Raw genomic sequence first — 27,088 nt, 5'->3', positions numbered from 1 at the left:
GTTCCTGTTACTCAGCAGCCTCACAAACACACCAACTCCTGCAAGAAGGGATATGAATCTTGGAGCTCCTAGCTATTCTGTTCCTGTTTCCATCAGCCCCTTCCCTGAAAACTCAGAGGTACTCAGAATGCCACGCTAAAAGCCAAAATAAAAAGGTAAAGAACAAATGTCACAAGGTGAGGTTCTCACAGGGTGTGTGCATTCTATGTTGTCTGGTAGGTCTTAAATCTCAAACCTTTCAACTAATAACAACTGCCTCTGTTAGATATTCTTGGTCTCTTCCATTGGCCTTTCACCAGTATTTAGTAAATATTTCCTTGCTATAGAAAAGAATCCAAATGATAATAATAATTAGTTCTTAAGTGAAAAATATCAAATACTACTAAACAAAACAATAAATATCATTTACTTCTTTAGATGCTGGCAATGGTGAGTGAACGATGGATTAAATGTTCTGATACCTAAAAGATAATAAAATTGTATTTGAAAGAATGATATTTAAAATAATTTTTTTCAAAGAACAGTAGATAAGGTAGGGTTTTAACATAATTCAAAACTATATGTTTATTAGCCAGATTATCCATGAAAGAAAAGGGGTGTTAAAGGCTATAATTGCTCAATTGGCTTGGCTGGTATTCTTTAATTATTTGAGATAAAATCTATCTGGAGCAAATCTTGAACCAATCTTGAGTTCTTAAATTCAAGTTTCTAAAATCATTGAGTTTAACAGGTATACACAACCATGTCATGGTTACCTCAGTCAGGGCACAGGACATTTCTTTCACACCAGAATGTTTCCTCACATCCTTTCCAGCCGATCTTTCCTCCATAGATGGCCACTGTTTTGACTTCTGTCCCTAAATAATAGTTGGCCATTCATGAACTTTATATGAACAGAATGATACCTTATATATTATATTGTTGGACTGATATCTTTGGCTTAGCAGAATGTTTTTCAAACATTTCAATGTGGCTTTTTAAATCAGTAGTACAATTCTTTTCAAAGGTAAGTATAATTGAATTATATGCTTATTTTACATTTGTTTATCTATTGATTGGTATTTGGTTTGCTTCTAATTTGGGCCTCTTATAGCTAAAGCAGCTATAAGCATTCTTGCACAAATCACTTTTCTCCTAATTTTATTGTGTCTAATTTTTTTCCAGCTTTATTGAGGTATGATTGACAAAAATCGCATATGTTTGGGGTGTATCAAGAAATGTATTGATATATGTAGACATCGTGAAATAATTACCATAATCAAGCTAATTAAAATACTCATTAGATCACATAGTTATCTTTTTTGGGTGTGGTGAGAATGTTTGGGATCTACTATCTTAGCACATTTTAGTTATCATTAATTATAACAATTATTTATTATAGTAATAATGCTGTATGTTAGGTTTCCAGAATTTACTCATCTTATAGCTGAAGGTTTGTACACTTTGCCTGTCTTCCCTTCACCTAATCCCCCTCCCATGGTAACTACTATTGTACTCAACAGGTAGGTATATGAAGATGCTCACCATCACTAATCATCAGGGAAATGCAAATAAAAATCACAATGAGATATTTCCTTACATTTGTGAGAATGGCTGTTATCAAGAAGACAAAAGACAACAAGTGTTGGCAAGAATGTGGAGAAAAGGGAACCCTTATACACTGTCGGTGGGAATGTAATTTAATACAGCCATTATGGAAAACAGTATGGAAGTTCCTCAAAAATTTAAAAATAGAACTACCATCTGATCTAGCAATCCCACTGCTGGGTAGATATCCAAAGAAAATGAAATTAGTATATTAAAGATATATCTGCACTCCCTTGTTCATTGCAGCTTTATTCACAACAGTCAAGATATGCAAACAAATTACCAATCAACAGATAAATGGTTAGAGAACATGTGATATAACATACAATAGAATATTACTGAACGTTAAAAGAGAAGAAAATCCTGCTATTTTCAACAACATTATATGAAGTGACATAAGCCAGATAAGGAAAGATAAACACTATGTGATCTCACTTATATGTGGGGAAAGAAAAGAAGCCCATGCAAGTCTTATTAGATGTATGTTTTTATTTATTCTGGATTCAGACCCAGGAGTGAAATTAATGGGTGATAGGGTAGATACTTGTAATAAGTATGGAATAATATGTCACAATGGTCATAATTTGCATATTTCTGGTGACTAATGGAGTACTTTTACATGAGCTTCTAGGAGATTTGTATCTTTTAAAAAATGATCTATTCACACCTTTTACCTCTTTAAAATCGTTTTTTTTCTTTTCAATGCTTTCTTTATTGATATATAACTCACATACAATAAAATGTACCCATTTTAAGGACACAATTTGATGAGTTTTGACAAATAATTACATCTATGGAACCAACAAAGCTATAAGTATAGAAAATGTCCATTAACCTTTGTAGTCAATTTTCCATTCATGCACCTACCCACCAAGAAATCACTGATATACTTTCTGTCACTAGAGATTAGCTTTGCCTATTCTAGGGTTTTATTTAAATGGAATCATTCAGCACCTATACTTCCTTTGCATTTGAATTTTTCAGCAGCACAATTTTCAAAGGTATCCATGTAGTGTGTATTAGTACTTTGTTCATTTGTATTGTGAAACAATATTCTATTGTATGAATATGCCATAATTTTGTATCCATTTATCTGTTGATGTATATTTATGTTATTTCCAGTTTTTTACTACTATGAGTAAAGCTACTGTAAACATTTGTATATGACTTTGGTGAACATATGCTTTCATTTTTCTTAGGTAATTATCTAAAATGTCAATAGTTTTGGGTAGGTATAGGTTTAACTTAATAAAGTTAAAATTTTAGACATTCCAATTTTTCAATAGATGTCTTACAAACATTTCTCCCCAATCTATATCTTGCCTTGTAATTTTCTTAATTTTTTTTAATTTGCAGAAGTTTATAACTAAAAGAAAGTGTGAATTGTCATATTTTGCTTTCATACTTAGTTCTTTTTGTTCTTTGGCATTTTGTCTAACACAAAATATTTTCAAATATTAGGATCATTAATATTTTTCTCTTCTTAAAGCCTTATCATTTTTGCTTTTATATTTAGTTCCATGATCCATCTTTAGTTAATTTTTGTGTGTAGTGAAAGTAGGGAGTTGCCGGGCGCGGTGGCTCACGCCTGTAATCCCAGCACTTTGGGAGGCCGAGGCAGGCGGATCACGAGGTCAAGAGATCGAGACTATCCTGGCCAACATGGTGAAACCTTGTCTCTATTAAAAATACAAAAATTAGCAGGGTGTGGTGGCATGCGCCTGTGGTCCCAGCTACTCAGGAGGCTGAGGCAGAAGAATCATTTGAATCCAGGAGGTGGAGGTTGCAGTGAGCTGAGGTTGAGCCACTGCACTCCAGCCTGGCAACAGAGCAAGACTCTGTCTCAAAAAAAAAAAAAAAAAAGTAAGGAGTTGATGGTTTATCCCTACATGCATCCAGTTGTCAGTTGTTCCACTCTCATTTGTTAAAAAGATTTTCTTCTCTCCATTGAATTGTCTTGGCATTTTCATCAAAAATGAATTGACCAATGACCATGTATGTAAATTGACCATATGTTTCTGGACTATCTATTCTGTTACATGAATCTGTTTGTCTATCCTTATTGGCATATTAATTTTAAGAGGGCAACTTACATTATTTGAATACTTGAAGCAAGTATTCAAAATAAATATGGAAGTTGAGTCCTTCTATGACTGCTTGCCAGTGAACCATACACAAGAATTAGAATCAGGTTGGGCAGTCCTTGCATGTTGCCCAAATGTTTCCTGAGGCAATAACCTGATTTTAAGTGATTCTGTAATAAGCAAAAGCCAAAAATACAGTTAAAGTTATAAACATTCAGAAATCATAATCCCAGTGAAAAAATATGTATTTTTCAAGTGCATTAATAATGTAACTTAAACTTAATTTTTATTTATTAATTTATTCAATAATTTAAGAGTGTCTACTATATAGACACTATTCTAGACAGAAAAAAAGGAGGAGGAGAATATTTATTTGTTCATAATTTCTGCAAGAAAACATTATTTATAACATCTACTCTATTGACTGTTTAACACTATATTTCTCACAATTACAGAGAAAAATCTATACCTGGTAAAATAAGTATCAGATTAAATGTCATCGCATATTCCTACAAATTGACAGAAAATTATAACATACAAATGTTAACTAAGAAAAAATATTTTCCAGCCTTTCCAAATCTTGCTGTCACTTCACCTATTTCTTCTGGGTCCAACATGTAAACTATTATTTCTATCAGCTACATTTTCCAGCTTATTTTATTTATTCATTCACTGATTCATTCATTTCTTTGAGAAAGGGTCTTGCTCTGTCACCCAGACTGGAGTGCAGCAGCACAATCACAGATCACTGCAGCCTTGACCTCCTGGGCTCAAGTGATCTGCCTACCCCAGTCCTCCAAGTAGCTAGGACTACAGCCATACACAACCATGTCTGGCTAATATTTTTTACATTTGTAGAGATGAGATCTTACTGTATTACCCAGGCTGATCTTGAACTCCTGAGCTTAAGCAGTCCTCCCACCCTGACTCCCAAAGTACTGAGATTACAGGCATGAGCCATAGCACCAAGCTCCAGCTTATTTTAGAATTTGAATCTTGTCTACTCTTTCAAAGAGAATTTTCTTTTTTTTAACCAACTAGACCTTCGTATGGTTGTTTCTTCTCTGGTTCTACATAATTCAGATAAATATGTAATACTATTTTAACTCAATTTTCCCAGACTATCTGGTGAATGATACATTTTCAGGATTATATGCGATTCTTGAAGTAAGTTGTAAATGGTGAAGAATGTGAACAATTCCAGAACACCCTTCCTGAGGGATCAGTGATGATTTCTGTGGAGTCTTACAAACATGGAGAAGCAATTTCTAAATATCATAGTAGACAAATATGGTAATAGGAATATACTATGTTGGGAGCAGCAGAGAAGGAGAATATAAAGAGGCAAGTTACTAACCAGTTAAAAGGAATGGCAAACTGCAAATAGAATGTCCAGAGTACAACACAGCCAAGCATTTGTTTGAAAGGAGACTCTAATCGAAGCCTTATGGAGTACTGTGCAGACAGCACTTAGTAGGATTCTGGTTGCATTGAGTGCTAAAAGTTCACTTTGATTAATAACTCGATGTCTTAATGTTAAAATGAAATCTAATTTGAATGCTCTAATGGAAGCATTAGAAAACTTTCTTACCTTTGCCCAAATAGTAAATAGTTAAGGCCTTGTAGGCCATACACTCTGCCATTGTAGGGCAAAAGCAGTCAAAGACAAACTTAAATGAATAAACATGGCTGTGTTTTAATAAAACCTTATTTACAAAAGAGCTGATCAATGGCCAGATTTATCTTGTGCGTCATAGTTTGTCAGCCCTTCTAATGAGATACCTTCCAAAAATAGTACATTGATGTTGAAAGGCCTGTAGTCTTGAAATGTTCTTCTTGCAATGGCAAGAGCATGTGGAAAGCCTCTTTCCAGTCCCTTTACCAATTTCCCCCAGAGTGAGAGAGTGTTTGACTTGTCTGAGGAACTGAGAGGTGAGCATGGATGGAGCATGGTGCAGAAATGGGGGAGCAAAAGGAGATAGGCAGAGACTGAGGGAGGTACCGGGTTACAAAGGGCATTCAAGTTCAAGAGGTTGGATTTTATTCTGAGAGTAGTGTGACAACCATGGGGCAGCAGTTAGTCAGCAGAGGTTTAAGTTGTGACTGCCCTGGAAAAGATAAATGGGCATGATAGTGGAGGTGGCTCTTCACTTACATGGTTGAAACAGCCCAGATGATGAGTTACACCCATTCACCTGCCTGGCATTAGACTTATGAGTGCAGGCAAAACAGCCAAAAGAAATAACCAACCACTTCAATACTAGATGTGGAAATGCTTTTACATGCATTGATGTAATATCACAAGAAGTTATTCCACATCAAATGGGTAGAATGAAGACAGGAGTAAAAAAACATGGGAAAGGAGATATATTAAAATGCAAAGGCAGAAAATACTAAGATGAAAAGGGGAGCAGAAGGAAAATGTAAGAAGATGATGGAATATGCCAAGATGTTTTCTTTCTGTTAGATTATTAATGGGCAATCAAATAGGAAACAAAAGCATGCTAAAAATTGTTTAGAGTGCCTGTTAGTGCCGTTCCCATTTTCCCCCGATGTCTAATTTTTTACCTTGTGTTTCACATGCAAACCCACAATAAGAGGGGGAATCTACTTGAAGAACTGAGGTAAAGGCAAACATCCTCAAGATCTTCTCAGCCTGGCTTTGCCAGCAAGGTGACTTTTCCCAAGTTCAAATATATGGTAAAAACATTATTTTAGTAAAATTATTGTGAAATGAACAAATAACAAAATAAAGAGTGGTGAGGACTGGAAATAGAAGAAAAAGGCAATTGGGCAAAGACTCAAATCTTGAGTTTCAGTTAGACTCTCAGCCAACAATTGTCCTTATTACTACCATATGACCTAGTTACAATCCAGCATATCATCACCAAATAAGTGTCAGATGGACTGGCATTGTGGCATGGATTAATCACTAAATGACTATTACAGCAATGATTATGAGTACATCCTCTTGACCCAGAAGACATATGGAGAGGAATGCATAAGGTGTGTGATGTATGTGTGTGTGTATGTGTGTACATGTTTGTGTATTCACGTGTGTGACCAATTGAAAGCAGAGTCCTCAGTGATGTGATAATAAATATAACTGATAAAATTTTATTTTCTTGACAAGTATACATATCCATTGAAAGAATGGAAAAATATATAAAGTTACATTATGGTTCATTTAAAAATTATAAATTTGTAATAAAAGTTAATATTTACATTCCTTGAATCATTTCATGGCATTTTCACTAAAAAATACTGAATGATTGTGAAACATTAAAATCAGATAAATCTGGGATTGCTTTATCTGTTCAGTCACAAGTGAACCATCTTATATATGAAACATATGACATTTCAATCAACAAAAATTAAAACCGCATTTTCCCCTTCAGTTAACCTGTTTCTGATGTAAAACACCATGTCAAACAAAGTTTAATTATTTGAACTATTGGGGCATTTATGGGTGATAAGCAGTTTCCAAGTAGAGTTTTCAACAGAGATTCCCAGAAGTAGCACAGGAATGCTGTTTTAGCTAAAATTACTTAAATCAACACTATCCATTCCTTGCCTATATAAAATAGGCTTGATTGTCATTCCCTAAAAATGTAATGATCTTTCACGTAACTACATTTATTTTATTGTCAATTTTCTAACTGAAATTTTGCAATCAACTCAAAAAAAATCAAGATTTGTGACCTGAAAAATTGTCATTATTTCAAGATATTTACAGGACAAGTCCTAAATGTATGCATTTTCAAATATTGATTTCATAATGTCTTCAGGTAGTTCAGCCTATTCTATGTATTTTTTCCATATTATTGTGGTACCATAAGATCCTGGTATTTGAAACACTGGAAAACAGGGAACATGATGATGTGAACAAGTAAATGAAAAGCAGCTTATAACACTTAAATTGGGAAGAAAGAATAGTAACTGAACAAAAGTGAAATATTAAGAAATTGTTAATGCCTACTGAAAGGAAAGAAAGACCTGGCATCACATCTGCATGTTTCCACCCTGGGAGCCAGAGTCAACTCATTTCTGAAAATACAGAGAAAAAAACCTTTTAAGGCAGCTTAGGAGTTATTTGCCATATTTGCATTTAATGGAGCAGTCTTTGTAGAGAGGACTTATAAGCAAATATGGACAAGAAAGGTAAAGGAGAAGAGTAATAAAAGAGGATAGTCCTGATATCTATTATTGGTGTCCCATGAACATAGGCAAATGGAATTCTCTGAAAAGTTTACCGAGAAGCTAGGCTAACCACAAACCATCATGGAAAACCTTCACAGGTGAAGAGCTCTTCTAGACCCTGGCATTGGAAACCCTAGGGGTTATGGTTGAATGTTTGTCCCTTCTAAAATGCATGTTGAAATTTAATTCCAACCAAAATTCTGATGCCATCAATGTGATAAATTGTCATTAAAAACAAAAGTAGCAGATACTTATTAAACAGTTGATAAAATGACATAGAGCTTAATACACACACACAAGAACACAAATAAAACTGAGGATTGTGACTTCACTCCATAGATTGTATCAACATCAATATCTTGGTTGAGGTACTATTATAGTATAATATCTATACTATAGTTCTGCAAAATGTTACCTTTGAAGGAACTGGGCAAGTTTACAAGGGATCTCTGTATTATTTCTTTCAACGATGTGTGAATCTACAATTATCTTAGTAAGAACTGCAATTAAAAATACAATTATAGGCCGGGCACAGTGGCTCACGCCTGTAATCCCAGCACTTTGGGAGGCCGAGGCGGGTGGATCACGAGGTCAACAGATCGAGACCATCCTGGTCAACAAGGTGAAACCCCGTCTCTACTAAAAATTCAAAAATCAGCTGCGCCTGTAGTCCCAGCTACTCGGGAGGCTGAGGCAGGAGAATTGCTTTAACCCAGAAGGCTGAGGTTGCAGTGAGCCGAGATCATACCATTGCACTCCAGTCTGGGTAACAACAGTGAAACTCCATCTCAAAAAAAAAAAAAAATACAATTATAATGTCCTCAAAACTAAAAATTAACTTTAATTCTTAACATCTGAGTGGCAAGATGTATTTTAAAAGATCATAATATGATAAAACAATGAAATATATCTAGGAAACTAATAAACTGCAATTAAATCCAAACTACCATGTATGTCTTTCTTCATTAGGGAGCATGCAGGCGGAAAAGAGTAAGGGACGTCCCATCTTTGGATAGCTACATCATGTTAATGCTATCATTTGTCCTTGCTTGACCCTCTTCTGTCTGTGGGGAATTTCCAAAACTGGCTCAATTATAGGCAAAATATTCAGTCTTACTCCTGTATTAAAATGAAATCTACTTCTTTCTGGGAACCACAGGCAGCATCTCCAATGTTCTTGTGCTATTTTATGGTATATTCCAAATTTTATCTTTGCTTTGCTCATGTTTATGTAGAGCATACGGAATAAGTATGAGCTGGATAAACAACAATGCCCATGACCTACCTACTGATGCCAAGGGGACATTTAATGGAGCCACACATAAGTGTCACGGCACAGCATGATGGGGGATCCATTTTAAGATAGGATTCCATATAGAAAATAACACCACAAAATGGAAATTTGTTTTCAGCTTTTATTTCCATTTATTTATTTTTGAGACAGTGGGTTACTCAGGCTGGAGTGCTATGGCACAATCTCAGCTCAATGAAGCCTCCAACTCTCAGGTTCAAGGTATTCTCATGCTTTAGCCACCAGAGTAGCTGGGATTACAGGTGTGTGCCGCCATGCCTGGCTAAGTTTTGGCAGATATGAGGTTTCACTATGTTGGTCAGGCTAGTCTTGAACGCCTAACCTCAAGTGATCCTTCCACCTTGGCCTCCCAAAGTGCTGGGATCACAGGCATGAAACATCACAACCAGCTCACAGCAAGATCATCTTTCTTTTGGGGACAGTAGGAGAAAATCTGTTTCCTTGGTCTTCCTGGCTTCAAGAAGTACCTGCATTTTTTGGCTCTTAGACCCCTCCTTTGGAACAACTAATTGAGGACCTTTTACACTTCAGATTTCTCCTATTGCTATCTCTTTCCCACTGGGGAAGACGTTCTCCACATTTGATGACTCATGAGATTAAACTGGGCACATCACTTCTAATACTCCTTTCTCCAGAATAAAATGAAGTTAAAATATAAACCACATTTTTCTTGTAGTGAGCTGGAATTGTTGGCATTGCCTTTATCTCTCCAGCCAAATGGAAAATCCAGAGGACATTAACAGTGGTGACAACGATGGGGTGCTATATCCTTCACTCTCTTTCTAATGGCATCTTGTCCTTATTCGATATTCTTGTTGGGTTGTCCTAAACTTAAAGCTCAGATAGAGAGTGGAAACAATGAAACAAAATGAAATAGAAGAAGGTGGGGAAAAAGAGCCTGTTGAAAACACAAGAAAGCTAGGAAACATCAGCATCCACAAAGTTGATTTTAAATTAGACTCTTCCCATCAAATATTCTAATATTTCCAATCTTATGTGTGACTTAAAATATACACATGATCTTTTTGTTTACTAAAGACAAACAGAACAAGGCAGTTGAGAGTTATAGGGCATAGGGTGAAAGGAGGCTTTCAATAAATGTTGAACCACAAAAAATTTAAATGATAAGCTGAAAAGGTTTTTAAATGAACCATCACCACGTTGCATGTTTTGTTTGGTATGGATCTGGGGAAACAAAGAATGAACAATTTCTCTCTAGACAACAGGAGACTCATTCTGGTGGTTTTCTCCAGCAGGGGACATCTCATACAAGCTTTCCTGAGAAATGAGAATTTGCAGGGCTGAGGATTCTGAATCATTAGTGAGCTCTAATCATGTGGCCAATGAAAGTGTCTTGTTGCCAAGATCAGCGATGTCAAATGGTATGACAATAGTATTTTGATAACTTATTCATACAGAAGGATAAGAGGCATGAGGAGAACAGTAACAAAAAGCCCATGTTCAGAAACAGCCTTCAGCCTGAGGGCACATGCAAACTACCAGATCTCCAGAGTCACCACCAGGAAAGTCATGGCGAGGATATCAGAAAATAGAGGCGCATTTATTCTTGCAGACGGGAGAAGCCCAGCCTGCCTTTTGGACTCTGCTGATTTTGACTTCCTTCCCAGGCATTTTCCTTAGAAACAGCTTTGGGTGGAGACCACATTATTAACAAAGGGTGTTGAGGTGTTGATGTCTGTAACGCATGGTATTGATAATCAGTTTAGTGTTAGCCAGGCTCCAGGAGGCACTGACCTCCTGGAGGTGAATAGAACTAAGGCACAACTTTGATACTGTTTTGAGGTAAGTGGGTGATACGTTAGAAAGGTTCCTCCAGGATTCAGTGAGCCCATCTCTCTTATGCTAATTTATGCTGGCCAAGCAGCTCCCTTCATGTGCAACTGTATTCTTCAACGTGTTTGTTTCCACCTGGACACACTAAATTTAGTGATCACACTTCTGATACTAATACACTGTGGCTCAGAAGCCTGTGCCGAAAGTGTTGCACTGAGTTCAACTAAATCAAGAGTATAAAGAAAGTGGGAACTCTGTGCAAGCATATCATATAGTGGGGGCTGGCAAACACATGCATCTATTTAAAACTCTTTTAAAATGTAGATACTAAAATATGGGTTTTCTCCACCCAATTTTTTAAAATAATAATATACTGATTTTAGACACTTGATGGCTGTAGATCTCATTCTAGGTTGAGAAGGGGCTGCTGTACTGTTCTTATACATTTTCAGTTGAAACTAATTTAGAGGTACTTCTCAACAAAATGGACAGCTTGGCAGAAAAAAAAAAGTGTACCAAATCCTGTAATCCCCATGAGGAAGCATAATTCTCTTATAATGTTATTTCCAGAGCAAATTGTTACAATCCAACTATGGTCTATATTGCTGATAGCTTATTTATGGTTATTTTAGTTGGCTGATTCTTCCTTTAAATGAATAATATAAGACATTTGACAGTCCTCATCTGGGGAGTCATTTAATGGTAAAGCAAAGTCCATTGGCTTAAAGAGAAGAGTAGTTCTTAAGATATCAACTGATGAATAAATAATTATTGGAATGCCTCCAAAAATTTAGATGACTCACTAAACACAATTTCGTCTGTGTTTCCCTGTTTTCTTTTTATTTCTTCTATGATCCCACCTGTAGCTGTTCTAAACACTGGCTGCTTTACTTTGTCTCTCTGAAGTTAGGTATATATCATCTTCTATAACCCTTCCACAGCTTATAGCAATTCCTTCTTAAGTCACTGATTCTGTCTTTTCTTCTTTGATTTTACCCTCCCTCCTAGACCCAAGCATTTCAGCCCTAATGCTGTTGGGTTTATAACAATTATATCCTATAAAAAAGACTTCAGTTGGATTCTCAATTCCTTGCAGTGATTTTCAATAGTTAATTAAGAAAAAAAATGTCCCCACAGGACACTTTCAAGCAAGAGTCACAAAGGGTCATAAGCTGAAATGCCACTGAGGCTGAAGCATGAATTATAAATTAGTGAATCAGGTAGTGAGCAGCTTTGGAAGAGTAAAGGCTGGCTCTCTGAGCCACAGGTACAGCTCTTACTCAGCATCAGCTTAGGTTGGATATTGTCACACAGGAATGTGGGCTCTGTTTGGTCAGCTCTTCTACTTTTCAAGAGAAACCAAAAATCCTTATTTTATGTAACATCTCCCCATTTTAAAATACTGGGGACTAAGTCAAGCAGTTTTGACTTTCTGCAGGCTAAAAGGAACGTACCTACGTGCCAGATGTGCCTACGAGCCAATGCTTAAAAATCTTGAAAAAGACATGTTGGTATAGAGCTACTCTATTGGAATAAACTTATCTGTGAGAAAATATAGCATGTGAAATTCCTTTGAAGACTTGTAATTTGACAGCCTGACTCTTCCACTTTTTTCTTTTTTGGCCTATCCTTTTAATTTCTATATATTATAGGCCTCTAATGTGATTATACTGATGGCTTGTATAACCAGTGCTCCGCCACAGCAAATGTCCATATTACAATTATACGATCATACCTGTGTGGCATTCATGACTCTTGGGTACTCTGTGATTTGGATACTCAATATAGAGTGAAAATTACAGGCTTGATCTAACAATAGTTTTCATAGGGTGGTATTATAAGCCTCAACACCATAAAATGCCTTGGCAGAGGGCTCTAGTTAGAAGCACAAAAAGTGCATTTCTCCCATTTTTTTCATAGATTTTCTGACACCATAGACTATTATGTTCATACCTGACAATTAAATTGAATGAAAGTGAAATAACTTATTTCTTGGCTTAAAATTATTCACAGTGAAGGAGAGACAAAGAAAAGGGAATTTTTCATTATTTATAATCAGTCTAGAAAAGCCAAAATTTTCTCAAAGCCATGACTCAGGCTAAATGGCTCTTGTGAAAATGGTTTCCACTTTTTACCTTTCACATGCTGCTCCTATATTTCTTATGCCATACGGCCTCTAGGTCCCAGCTGCTCTCACATGGCCTTTCCTACTTACATCAGATTGGCTAAGGTCTGCAGATGCCACTGGACCAGATGCGGCCTAGAAGAGAGTGTGCAGAACCAGAGTGAGCCAGATCAGCTGCCCAGCTGCCCTTGACACTCCTGGTCGTCCTCGGTCTATGAGTTGGGTCACTTTGCTGTGGCTCCCTCTGTGGCAGTGATGGCCTTGTGGCTGAGGGGTCAGCAGATGAAGAGTGTCATATAAACTTCAGCAAAATACAAGCATACTTAAAACAGCAGGTTTCCCTTATGAATTTGTTCAGTTACTGGAAAATCGAAGAACAATACTTTCTAGCTTTTAAAGCATGGTGATAGTGTAAAAGTTACAAAAATGTATTTTCAGTGGTCTGAATGAGTTGAGGATTAAATGTTCAGATAAGCATCTTATTTTGTAAGATGCTATGAAAGAATTAATTTGCAGTTATATTTATTGTAATATTTAACTAGTATGCAGCCTGAATATCACAGATTATTATTACTTATATTTTGAGGGTTGTTACATCCATTTGAATTTTTAAAAGTTTAGAAACATAGAAGAGACACCCTATGGAGTTAAAAACCAGATCTCCAAGGAGAAGGTACAGACTGGCTGGTGACTGCATCTGGTGGGGAAGGGTCAGTTCGCCTTGTTTTACAAACTTGGGTGGATTCAGCTGCTGCTACTGAAAAAACCGCTGCTGCAGGAGCAGAGAAGTGTTGCTGGAATAAGGCTCACAGCGACCACACACACACTGGAAGCCTTTAAAAGGATTAAATGCCCTCATGCTCCCCAATTCTTGCATTCTTCTTCCATTATTCCTGTTGGCAGAGCATAACACAGAGCCAGCTTGCAAAGAGCCAGAAATGGGCAGTGCAGAGTCCCAGTACCTGTGTCATAAAGCTAAATATAGAAAAGAAGGTTGGAAGTATAGAGAAAATAAGTTAATAACTGGCTAAATATTGCTAACTTCTAGCTTTTTAAGAAGCTTGTGGGAAAAATTGGCTGTTGTTTTTTGATAAAAAAGTCATTAAATTTTTTTCTTAAAAAAAATCTCTAAAAAAGGAAATGCTGTGAATCAATTTCATAAGAAAAACTGATATGGTATTACAGTATCAATTTTTTAAATTTCTGATTTTTAAGAAAAAGTGTATATTTAATAAGTCAATTTTGTACCCAAACCTCTACTCCCTCAAAAAAAATTCCTTCATTGAAAAATCCCGAATTTTGAAATAATATTACTAGAATTAAGTAGCACTAATCATCACTATTAAAATACAGATATCTCTCAATTAGTATTAGGTTTTTATGTGAATAACAGACTCTTAAAAATGGCTAAAATAAAAATAAAAATTTACTTTTCTTATGTAAATAAAGTCCAATGAAGGCATTCCAGGTCTTCTGTGATGGTTCCAGCACTATCAGGGACCCAAGTCCACCCAGGTCTCTGCTCTGTCCTATCAAGGGTTACATAAATGAAATCTGTTCTCATCTGGCTGCTAGAGCACTAGTCCTTTCCATCAGTAAGAAGGAAAGCAAGAGAAGCAGTCGTGCTCTTCTTTCTTTTCAAGAATTGTTCTTACAAGTTCCACACACAATATTTTCACTAACTACAAAGGAGCTTGTAGATGTGCACAGCTGAAAACTGGGGTCTATTAATTGAGGGAGTTGAGTGGAATGGCTATTGCTAAGGAACTGTCTCTGCCAGACACTGGAAGGGACATTACCTGATCGATTATTAGCTTTGGTGTGAATGAGTCCATCAGCTCCTTTTTGAAAGCAAGATTTCATAGCTAAGAAGGATTGGTGAGCCTAAAAGGATACTAAGCTAGAGAGTGGAGGCTGCTGAATGGGGCAGATAAAGAATGTTGAAGATTAATCTCCTCTATTTTAGAATCTTGCTCAGAGCCACCATTAGCCCCAACTCCATCTTTTTTATTTACATTTTTGTCCATTTAAAGAATTTGAATTCAATGCTAATACAGAAGGGGTCATATCATGTATCAACTATATTTCTTTTGTTTCAAAGGACGAAATGATCTTTTAAAAGATATGATCACATTTTTCATTGTGTTCTATTCCTTCTTTTTTAAAGAGACACCTTCTAATGCCAAGATGGTTTTTGGATTTCCAGTTATTACATTAATCTTCGTGTGTTTGCCTCTCCCTTCCCATGAACCCTGAAGAGAATGGAAAAATGGCATCATGTTGATAAAAAGTGATGCCTTCCAAGACAGTCTTTAAATGTCCTATGTGCAGATATGGTCAAAACGAATAATTCAGGCCAACTGCGTGAACATTTCCCCATAGATGCTTGAAGTAAAACTGGCTGGCTTTGCAAAGTGGTTCTCTTTATAACCTAGCAACTGCTTGATGACGTTTTGGGTGACAGGCCAATTTCTTAGGTGATTTAAGTATATGCATTTAGTGTTTCCCAGCACTTTTGCTTTTAGAGCTAACTTATAAAGGGAGAGCAACAAACACTGCTGTGCCATGGTATGTGTCCTTTGCACAGTCACTGGCAGAAACATGATGCATTTCTCCATAAGACACCTCCCTTCCCAAAAATGTCACTGGCTTCCAGCTACCTCATCTTCCAAATTTTGTTACCTTTACTGATGAGAAGAGAAAAATTTCAGGAAAACACTGGAGGAGGAAAGGGATGGTAGAAAAAGAAAAGTTGAAGATTCAAATGAACACTTTGTAATGTTTCATTGTGTTTGCTGCAGAGAAAATGTTTGCAGTACACAAATGCTTCTGTGCAGTAAGCTCTAACCCTATTCAAAAGGGTGACATGGCTTCAAACTGAGCACTTCCTGGCCTCTCGGGGAAGCCTTCACTTTTACCCTGTGCCCACGATAAAGACAGACAAGACATATCATTCATTGCTGATCTGCCCCGTGCCCACAACTGGTCCCTACCTCTGCCGGTTACGTAGATTTTTCTGAAGATATTGAGAAATTAAGAAAAGAATCTGCACTGCACATCACTCAGGAAAAACTACATCTAAAACACAACTATATATGGTAAAATAAAGTGATTCTTAATGCAGAAACAGAAAACGAAATACCACATGTTCTCACTTATAAGTGGGAGGTAACCATCAAATACACATGGGCATAAAGATGAGAACAACAGACATGAGGCAATGCAAGCAGAGGAAGGGCTGAGAAACTACCTATTAGGTACTATGCTTACTACCTGTGGATGGACTCGTGTACTCCAAACCTCAGCATTATGCAATATGCCCATAGACCAAATCTGCACATGTACTCCTGAACCTATAAAAAAATGGCCCCTGTCACTCAACATTAAAAACATTGTGTTCGGTAATCCCAGCCTCCCTCTTCTGTTTTTTCCCTTTCAGGGGTTTCTCCTCTGTGCCTTACCTGCCCTCCTCCCTCTTACCTCTTCCTTCTCCTAAAAGGAAGCATAATGGCTGGTGAGAGCTTAGTTACCTTCCCTTGAGTCATATGGATAGTACATTAAAACAGAGATAAAACTAAAGGGAAGAAGCTCTGCTGGAGGAATTTAGGCCAAATGAATAATGGAAAGAGCCACGTATTGGAGCCAAAGAGAGCTGGAATTGATTCACAGTTCTGTCATTTAGAAGCTGACAGCCTTGGGCAAATCACTTGTCTTTCTTAAGTTGGTTTCTTTACTTACAAAATTGAAATAATAATACCTTCTTCATAGTGATTTGAGAATTAACTAAAATTATGTTTACAAAAAATCATTGCAATATTTTGCACATAATTGTCATTCAATAAATATTACTTCTCTTACCTTATAAAAAGGGAGATGGAGGGGTTGTTGGGGAAAGTCATTGGGACTTCTCAGTATTCTAGTCTGATGGGAATAGGAGTGTGTGTGTGTGTGTGTGTGTGTGTGTGTGTGTGTGTGTGACAGAGAGAGAGATTGAGAGAGATTGAAAGAAAGAGTGACAGAGCCAGAGAAAATTTAGGGGAAGTCGATTTATTTGATTGCATTGATTTTTCTAATCTATCTTCTTAAGTCATATTAGTGTCTGCAATTTCCTGGTATCAAGGAAAATGATAAACTGAAATTCCTTGGTGAACAGAGCCAATGAAGCAGAGTGGTTTGTGGAAATAACCCATGGGCTGGTTTAAAAACCTAATGAAATAATTTTACCCTATTTCTATGTTCCATAGATCTACTTTCTCTTTTAGATGGTACTGATCAAGTGATAAATTTCCCTGTTTTATTTCTTGTGCTGGCCGCTCTGGGGCCAACACATACTTTTGCCACATCTGTTAATATTACTGTCTTGGAATATGTCAAAATGAAGAATAACTTCCTTCTCCATGCGAGACCTGATTTGATACTCTTAAAGGCAAGGATTCAGACCTTTCTTGGCACCAAAATACAGGAGCTGGGCACAGATCTTATAGCTCTTTTTTGTTCCTTATCAAACGGAATGAATGCCCAGGGTTTCCATATTACCAGGACTGCTGGTCTTACACTGCCTGAACTGGAGTGTTTGCCATGATGTACAGGAGCCAGCTTCACACCAGGGGCTGCTCCTTCTGTGGTTAAGAATGGATGCTTTAGAGGCTATCACCCTGATCTGGGTCATCCTTCAGGAAATGAATAAGGTCCTGTGGCTTCTTAAAGTCATCTTTTTGGGGAGCCAGATTATAAACTCCTGGTAAAATTTACTTATGACTTCCCTTAATATAAAAATGTAGGCTTCTTCCCATTAATGGATTTCTAAGCAGCCACTTCTTCTGGTTTGGGGAATCCAGTGTCTTTGTTTTATATTTTAAAAAATATTTAGAAGTCATACATATATAAAACAAGAAAGTAGGTATGATACTTAAAAAAAAAAAAAAAGAGCCCCAAACAGCTTCTGTGTATCATCATCCCATGAAAGATCTGCAGATATCCCACCAGAATGGGTGCTGGCCTAGGCTGTACTCTTTGCTGGAGAATTATAGTTACACGTAATTAATACCCTATGCCAATAATAAACAAAAGTGAATACATGACGTGTTACAAGACTTTTCTGTCCTTCTGAGGGCTATCCTGATAATCCTTATAAGATTCATCTTGAATTACTTCTTCTGTAAAAGTTCTTAACTTCAGGTCTATGGACACTCAAGAAGTCTGTGACAAAACTTTATCTTAATTAAAATGCATATAACAACTAGAAATATTTGACAAATTACTTCAGTAAAACTGATTTCACCCATGATACCAACCATTTTTATTTTTTGCTTACAAAAATATTATTCTGAGACATGCATAGGCCTCACAGAATTATCAAAGGAATCCATGTCACTAACAAGTTAAGAATCTCTGACGTAAGGGAAGTTTTTGTGGGGCCCAGGGGGTCTTTTTGTATGACCTGCTGATTTCATTAATTTTCACAGTTCAGTTTTCTCTTCTATGGTCTCAGCACACTGGTCTCAGCCTCTGTTGGTTTGTGTCATCTGTATCTACGATGTGCTGTAATTGTCAAGTTAACTTTTTGGGCAGAGCGCTATTTTTTTTAATTTTCTTTATCTTTTTGAGACGGAGTCTTGCTCTGTCACCCAGGCTAGAGTGCAGTGGTGCGATCTCGGCTCACTACAACTTCTGCCTCCTGGGTCCAAGCGATTCTTTTGCTTCAGCCTCCTGAGTAGCTGGGATTACAGCCATGCACCGCTAAGCCCAGATAATTTTTGTATTTTTAGTAGAGACAGAGTTTCACCATGTTGGTCAGGCTGGTCTTAAACTCTTGACCTTGTGATCCACCTGCTTCAGCCTCCCAAAGTGCTGGAATTACAGGCGTGAGCCACCGCACCTGGCCTGGGCAGAACACTATTTCCAACACAGTGATAATGCAATCCATGATGGAAGATTTCTTCAGATTTATTTCAGTTTACTGACCAAATCCCATATGCTGGTTACTATGCTAGTCAAAAAGTATACAAGGTCAATATTTAAAACAAGCAAAAAACCACAAAAAATACTCATTGCCCTTTATCAGTTTACAATCCAAACGTGTGTGTGTGTGTGTGTGTGTGTGTGTGTGTGTGTGTACGTAATAACTTCTTCTGTCTCTCACCCCCCTACACAGATCTTGGAAACATCTCAAATTTAATGAGGACTTTCCAACATTCCAGACTGCTGCCCTGCAATGAAGCTCTGAGTCATGGTCTGTGGGAATAAGGTACTGGCAACAGTGTGAACCCCAGGACAACCAACCTCACTAACCTCCACTCTAAGCAGAAGCCCAAAGTGAGTCTGGCCTGAAATCAGAGCAAGCACTGCAGAAAGGCATCTTTGTTAATGGAAAGAGGAAAGAAGAAAAGAATTTCCAATAAGTTACAACAAACTTTCCACCATTCTAAAGAACCCACCTTCCTTCTCAACCAAGCTGGGCTTCTCTCTAATGACTCTTATTCTAGCCTTTCGCCAGAAACAGAGAGAGTTAATCCTGGTGAAAAGATAAAGATAGACACTCAGAAAAAGAGACCTGGAACTGTGATACTATCAAAACCATCAAGTAGAATAATTATGTCAGAAAGCCAGCTTAGCCTCCCTGTGATCCCTGCTCGCAGGCCTGGATTGCGGGTATGCTATATCTGTGGTCGAGAATTTGGGTCCCAGTCAATTGCCATTCATGAACCCCAGTGCTTACAGAAGTGGCATATCGAAAACGGCAAATTGCCCAAGCACTTGAGGAGGCCAGAACCCTCCAAACCACAGTCTCTCGGTGGCAGTGGGTCCTCCAGTCTTCAGGCAACGAATGAGGCTGCATTTCAGAGTGCCCAGGCTCAGCTGCTGCCCTGTGAATCCTGTGGCCACACATTCTTGCCAGATCGTCTTCTTGTTCATCAGAGAAGCTGCAAGCCAAAGGGAGACGGGTCCCAGAGCACCACACTCTAATAGTTCTGATCACCTTACTGGCCTCAGGAAAGCTCCTGGTGGAACCCCAGCCCGACCAAGGACCATTATCTGCTACATTTGTGGTAGGGAATTTGGCACCCTATCCCTTCCTATACATGAGCCCAAATGCCTGGAAAAGTGGAAAATGGAAAATGACCGGCTTCCCATGGAGCTCCAGCGGCCACTCCCACAAAGCCTCAACTCCTTCTGACTGTGCAGTCCAGCCACGTGCGACCAAGTCAAGCTCAGCTTGTGCCCTGCCCAAATTGTAACCTAACCTTTGCCTCAGACTGCCTTCTGGTACACCAGAGAAGTTGTAAAACTCAACCTCATGGGCCAAAAGATCAGAATTTGACCTTATGGAGTAAAGGAGTCCTAAAAGAGTCCACCAATTCCAAACAGCAAAGGAATATGGCAGGACCCAGTGTAACTGTTAAGATCATTCAGGCCACATAAGCTGCATTAGGTGAACCTGGTGGCGCCCTCTGCCTGTAAGGGAATGAGAGAAAACTATCCCCAGAATCAGCCATCTCAGCCTCTAGTATTTTTTCTACTAATGCCTTATGTCAGCCTCAATGCAGCCTGTTCAAGTTAACTCCCTGTTGGACTCCAGGGCCTGTATCTCTCTTGGCTAAATAGATAAAAGAACATCCTTGCCTGATGGGTTCATATTCCTCTTCAATTCTGCTGTCTAAAAGAAGGAGAAACTAACTACTTTCTTCTCTGATCCCTGATACAAATAATCCCTGGGAGAGACTGTAATTTGAAAATGAGTCATTAATGCTGTGTCTAAATTACAAAGATATAATATAATTCCCTTCCAACAGCCAATATTTATTGCTGGTTTATTTTAGTCATCTACCTTAGGAATTCATTTTTGGCAATGCTGGGTTATGCTGAGTTTATCTTACTAAAATAGAATCTATGTCAAAAACCCCAAATGACTTTAGCAACAATTAAACACTGAAGCACTCCCAAAAATACACATGCTCTGTAAATACAGCATATTTGTTTCTTTTGACATTTATATGGTTGTAGTAAGAAGGAAATTAACCCCAGCATAGGCACGGAAGCAACTAGGTTGTGTTCTGGGAGGTGCTTAGTTCCTGCTGCTTCTCTGTGTCTTGTGTTCAGGTTGAATATAGGGCCCTGACCCCCAACTTGGGCCATTCTTAATAAGCATGACCCCAGGAATCCCCAGCTTGCATAGCAAAGAGTTTTCAGGGATTTTTTCTAAAGTTTCACTGTAGACAAGGATTGGAGAGAGATGCTTACAAGAGTGGCTACCCACAAGATAGGGCCTGGTCCAGGTTCTTTGTCCTGCCATTAAACCAGATGGTGGATGTACTATCTCGTGTCAGCCTTACAGCATATCAAATCATGAGGAACAAGAAGTGGCAAAAGTCTTTTTTCCATGGCTTGCTACTTAAAAGCCCAGCCTGTAGGGATAATGGATTCTTAAGAAAATTAAGATTAGGCTGGTGAGGTGCCTCACGCGTATAATTCCAGCACTTTAGGAGGGCAAGGCAGGTGAATCACCTGAGATCAGGAGTTCAAGATCAGCCTGACCAATATATCTCTACTAAAAAACAAAAAAATTAGCTGGACATGGTGGCGTGTGACTGTAGTCCCACCTACTCAGGAGGCTGAGACAGTGAGAATTGCTGGAACCCAGGAGGTGAAGGTTGGAATGAGCTGAGATCACACCATTGCACTCCAGCCTGGGCAACAGAGCAAGACTCTGTAAAAAAAAAAAAAAAAAAAGAATAGACAAAAAGAAAAGAAAACTTAGATTACACAAGCTATTGTAAAAGATTAAACCAAAGGAATTAGTTGGGGAGGGGCATCCCTTATTTCTAATTTGATTTTTCTTTCTTTTTTATTTTATTACTTTAAGGACTATCTAGACCTTTTCTCCTAAATTCCTTGTTTAAAATAAAATGAGTATTGGTTTAGAAGATTCCAAGACAATGATTCGAAAGCTGAAGAGTCACTCACAGCTGCTGGGCAAGTTTTCCGATGAATACTGAAGAAAAAACAGCTAGTTTCTTTGCCGAATGAAAAACCAAACTCCTCAGTGTGGCATGGTCTTCAAGCTGCTTTCGTAAACATGACCTGTTTTTCCCACCTTCTGTCTGTTGCTTTTCTTCTATAATGTGTGGGGTCTGGATTCAGAGAGTACAAGAATCTGTGTCTCAGGGCCACAAATCAGAAACTCTGTTCGCTTTCTGCCTTACAGCCCTGTTTCTTGATTGTATGCATTTACTTCAAATGTTCTCATTACAGATCTAGAGATAGGGAAGCCTGTGGTCAGGATTCTTGTGCTTGTTGTTGTTACACATACTTTGTGCTCAAGAGTGGAGCCAACAGGCTGAGCACAGCATGTTCTTACTCAGTCACGATGGCTGAAAATGGTTGGCTTGGGCCTCCAGCTTCCCGAGGAGACACCTTCCTGACTCACCCGGTTGTCTGGAGGGAAGAATGTCAGGAGAGGCCAGCGATGGCCCTTCAGTGACTAGACTCATGGATTTAGATGAGAGTAGGGGGAGGCAATCTAGAGGACATGCCTATATCAGAGCACACCCAACCCTGCTCTCAGGCCTGAGAACACATATGTGAGTGGGAAACTGGCCCCGACCACTGTCAGATGTGTGCTGGCCTGTTTGGGGACCACACAAGCTTCAGTAGAGGGTATAGAGAGGTCATCCAGCATAGGGTCCATTTGGCTGCCAGACATAAAACAAGCTTGGGTTAGTTACAAAGGAGAAAACTCAGGCTGCCAGGGAACATAAGATCTTTCAAAGCAGTGGGCTTTAGCCCTTCCTTTGAGAAGACATTTACCATTTCATAGTGCTTTCAGTAGAAAGCCTTTTCTCCACAGTGTAGATTAATTATTATTTGATCCTGCCTATAGATGTTTTTTCTTTTTATCATTTAAATTTTTAATAGGGCTATGAATTACTCATTTTCCATAAAGAACATAACTCTGATGATTATTAGATTTCAGAATTCAATCTGTCTGTGACAGCTGACTTTTGGCAGCCTGTGACACTCATACATTCCTTCTTACAATTCAGATGATTTCTCTCCGGAATGCTTGGTGTGATCTCAGATTAGAATCAACTATTTTGCCTTGCATTCTCACAGGGTTCTATCTTGTAAGGGATTCAGGTGAGACAAATAGTTTCAGAACCATGATTATAGTACTTGGAAAACAACTCACTCCAGTGATGCCACAGTCACTGTTTCATTGGCAGAAAGAATTGCCTTTCCCTCAGAATGTTTCTCCAACATATATTGGCTCAGGTCCCTCATGACACAGATGCTCCTGCCATCCTTCTATCAAATCTAAACACAAACACTGATTAGACAAGTCCTGCTCCAATATCTCAATGGGCATTTTGCATTGCCTTCTAACCAATATATTGGCTCGAACTGTCTCATTGTTTCTCATCCAAAGTGTAGGGCTGAACTCATTCTTTGTGATCTCACAGGAAAGTTGTGAAGGACACTAAACAGTATTTAAGAGGAATAAAACCTTCAGTGTGGATTTTTATTTAAAAGGTGAACAGTCCCGGGACAGTGTATATGTATTTCATGGTGTAATGAGCAGTATCACACTTCCTTTCTTTCCTCTAAAAGCCTGGAAGGGCAATACCCAATTTAGCAAAAATGTAAAAGTAGTGTCAATTCCAGATGAAACTTTGATTCATTATATGGACCAAATCATATGTTAACATTTTAAATTTTAATATCACATATTTAATGAGATTCTTTTATGTCTATTTTAGTAAATGATTTTCTAAGCTATGCTGAAGAATATAATAATAGAAGTAATTATTTCTTATTTTAATATGAATAATTTTAATATTTGCATTTAATAGTTGATAAAATTTTGCCTGTTTTTAGAAGCTGATTGTAACTCATTCTTTAGCTTTAGGCTCTTTCAAGCCAACTGGAACAGAGCTAATTAAATATAACTTAAGCCAAAATGACACTTTTGCCTAATAACTTTTTATTAGGTAAGGCTTGGGGTTATTTTCTTAGGATTTCACTTGTAACATGTGAAACACTGTTCCTAAAAACCTTGTTCTATGTTGCAAAATATATGTTATCTTTCTTAAGGGGAACTATCTTTTCTATAAATGCTTGTCTCTCTGAAAGCAGTTTTAAGCTACTTTTGGCATCCTCAATGCTCGGGTTGGAGTTAAAGCCCCATCAGACACATCTCCAGTATCTGGTGCTGCCATCTGGTGTTTCCTTTTAAAGCAATCTTCTGTGCTATCAAATTTTATTATTGACAGATTTTCCTGCTTTGTGTTATCACCAAATGTATTTGAGAAGGTGTCCTTATTAGATAAACTCCAGTTATTTAGTGCTAGAGTTAAATGTTTGATTTAAAGCTATAAATGTTCTCTGGCTAAGTATCTTATTCTTTACAGGCAAAACTCATAATGGGAATAGCATAATCAGAAAAACTCAGGAGGGCAGGATAGATATTCTCATACTATCAAATTTTGCATGTGTGCATGTGTATCTGTTGGGTAAGAAGAATTTGGAGTTTAGGGGAAGGTGTGGAAGACAGGGGAGTTTTACTGAATACCTTTATGTCTTAGTCCATTTGTGCTGCTATAACCAAAAATCAAAGACTGGGTAATCTATAAAGAACAGAAATTTATATCTCATGGTTCTGGAGGCTGGGAAGTCCAATATCAAGGTATCAGCAGGATTTTTATGAACTTGTGAGGAAGGCTCTACTTCCAAGATGGTAATTAGTTGCTATATCCTCCAGAGCGGAGTAATGCTCTGTTGTCATGTGGTGGAAGGGATGGAGATTCGAGAAGGGTGCTCTCTCTTCTAACCTCGAGCCCTTTCATAAGGCTGTTAAGCCCATTCATGAAGGTGGTGCCCTCACAACTTAATCACCTCACAAAGGCCACACCTCTTAACAATCCTGCATTGGGAAGTAAGATCTACCATGAATTTTGGAGGGACACCACCATCAAAACCGCAGCACTTTATGTTAGCACTTTATATACATGATGTCATTTGAATCCTCATTATATTACTATAAGATAAAACATTATTTTCCTACTTCCCAGGTTGGGAGACATTGGTTAAGCCACTTGCTCAAAGTCATACAGTGGGTTCACAAGTAGCTGTCAGAGCCGGTCTGTCTAATTCCAAAGATTCATATATTTTCATGTCACTATGAGAAGAGCATAGAAGTGTATAAAAAACAGGTATTGCTACCCTGCCAAGCTTTGAGTGTTAGGCAGGACAAAGAGGACAGAATGCCATTAATTCACTAATACTTATCATTAGGCATTGGACTAAGTACTAAATATAGGGTCATAAAAAAATAAACACATTTCCTGACCTCATGGAGTTTTTAGTCTTATTGAGGAAATGATATGAAATTTAAATATATATATAAACCTAATTTAAAATTGTGTTATGACAATGTACAATTGTGGAAGACGACATTCAGGATTTTGGTTAGAGAAAACCTGTGGGAGGAAGACATTTCAGCTAAGACATAAAAGCTGTGAAAGCGCTAGCCAAGAAGAAACATGTGGAGAAAGAGAATGGTTAGAGAAAAAGACATTTTGATCAAGGGCAGCATGTAAGAAGGTCCTGAGGTAAGGAAGATCTCATAACGAAATGAAAAAGCACGCGTGTGGCCAGTGCCAAATGAGGAAGGAAACAGGCACACGGAGGAGGCTGAAGAGGTCGTATAGTTTCCTCCAGTTGCTCTGTGAACACAGGGACAACAGTTGTTTGGTTACTTCAGGAACCCAGGTGAGAGCTGGTGACAGCTCGGCCCATCATGTTGGTAGCAGAGATCAAGATAAGGTACAATGGGCAGATCTTGGTGATAGTTGAGATGTGGAAGGGTAAGAAAGAGGGTCAAGGATGACTCCCAGATTTCTAGCTTGAGCAACTGCACCAGTAGTGCCATTTTCTAAGATGAAGAAGACTTGAGAAAGGGTTCGATTTAGGGAAGTAAGAGCTATAGTTAAATTCTGGCCATATCAAATTCAAAATGCTTATGAGATATTTGAGTTAAGCTGGATCTATGAGACGGAATTCAGAATGGAGGACTGGGCTATACATTTGTGAATTATTCACATATATGTAACGCAATCAGAATGAATATTCAGATAGAAAAACAGGCCTGGGGCAGAGCCCTGAGATACAATATTTTGGGACTAGAGGGAAAGAAGCTAGAGAATGAAGGCCTGGAGACGGAAATGAAGGGCCTGGGGTATGGTGTCATGAAAGCTGAGATCAGACAAATATTGTAAATAAGGGTATGGAAAACAGTATTTTATGCTGAGAGGTTGAGTAGAATGAGGACGAAGAAATATTTAATTTGGCAGTGTTGAAGCAGTTGCTAACCTTGGAAAGAATATAATGTAGTGATGAGAGTTGCAGAGTGTATGGCTAATAAGGATGGGATGTGTTTTGAGAAGTACAGCTTTGAAGACCAGAAGAGAAATAGGTAAGCTAGGAATAGAGATATTGAGATGAGAAGTTTTTTTGAAAAGATGGGAGCCTCTAAATTATGTTTTAATGCTTAGATTAATGATCCAGTGGAGAAAAGAAGATTGAAGAAGCAAGAGAGGTAATCAGAGAAAGAGCAAAACCTGTCGGAAAAAATGGGCACCAGGAGATGGGATCACCAGTGTGTGTGAAAAGAAGGTCTTTGATTGGAGAGGGCACTTCTTTGTTTCAGGAGAACGATGAACACAGATGAAGGCAAGCCTGTAGGTTACTAGTGAGGAGCTAAAGGAGCTACAATCTGTTAGCTTGTCTCTCATATTTTCTCAATTAAATGTCAGGCAATCTTATCAAGCCTATCAGATGAGAAAGAGAGAGGTATAAAGAGAGAAAAAGGTTAATGTTAAGAACCTTAGTCCTGTAATCCCAGCACTTTGGGAGGCCGAGGCGGGTGGATCACGAGGTCAAGAGATCGAGACCATGCTGGTCAACATGGTGAAACCCCATCTCTACTAA

The 27,088-nt window shown here is 38.1% G+C and overlaps 1 protein-coding gene across 1 annotated transcript; it reads left to right on the top strand.

Annotated features, from left to right (window-relative positions):
• The first annotated feature begins 16 nt into the window (after positions 1-16).
• On the top strand, positions 17-24,063 carry ZNF474 (zinc finger protein 474). The gene is given in 4 exon segments (XM_078365828.1): positions 17-155; positions 19,257-20,044; positions 20,046-20,256; positions 20,259-24,063. Coding segments are annotated over 3 exon segments (1,053 nt in total). The 5' UTR covers positions 17-155; positions 19,257-19,468; the 3' UTR covers positions 20,525-24,063.
• Positions 24,064-27,088: the final 3,025 nt, after the last annotated feature.

Source organism: Callithrix jacchus, chromosome 2 (genome assembly GCF_049354715.1).
Source record: "Callithrix jacchus isolate 240 chromosome 2, calJac240_pri, whole genome shotgun sequence".
Lineage (NCBI taxonomy): Eukaryota > Metazoa > Chordata > Mammalia > Primates > Cebidae > Callithrix > Callithrix jacchus.
The sequence above is the reverse complement of the archived record's forward strand: the minus strand, read 5'-3'. Positions and strand labels throughout refer to the sequence as shown.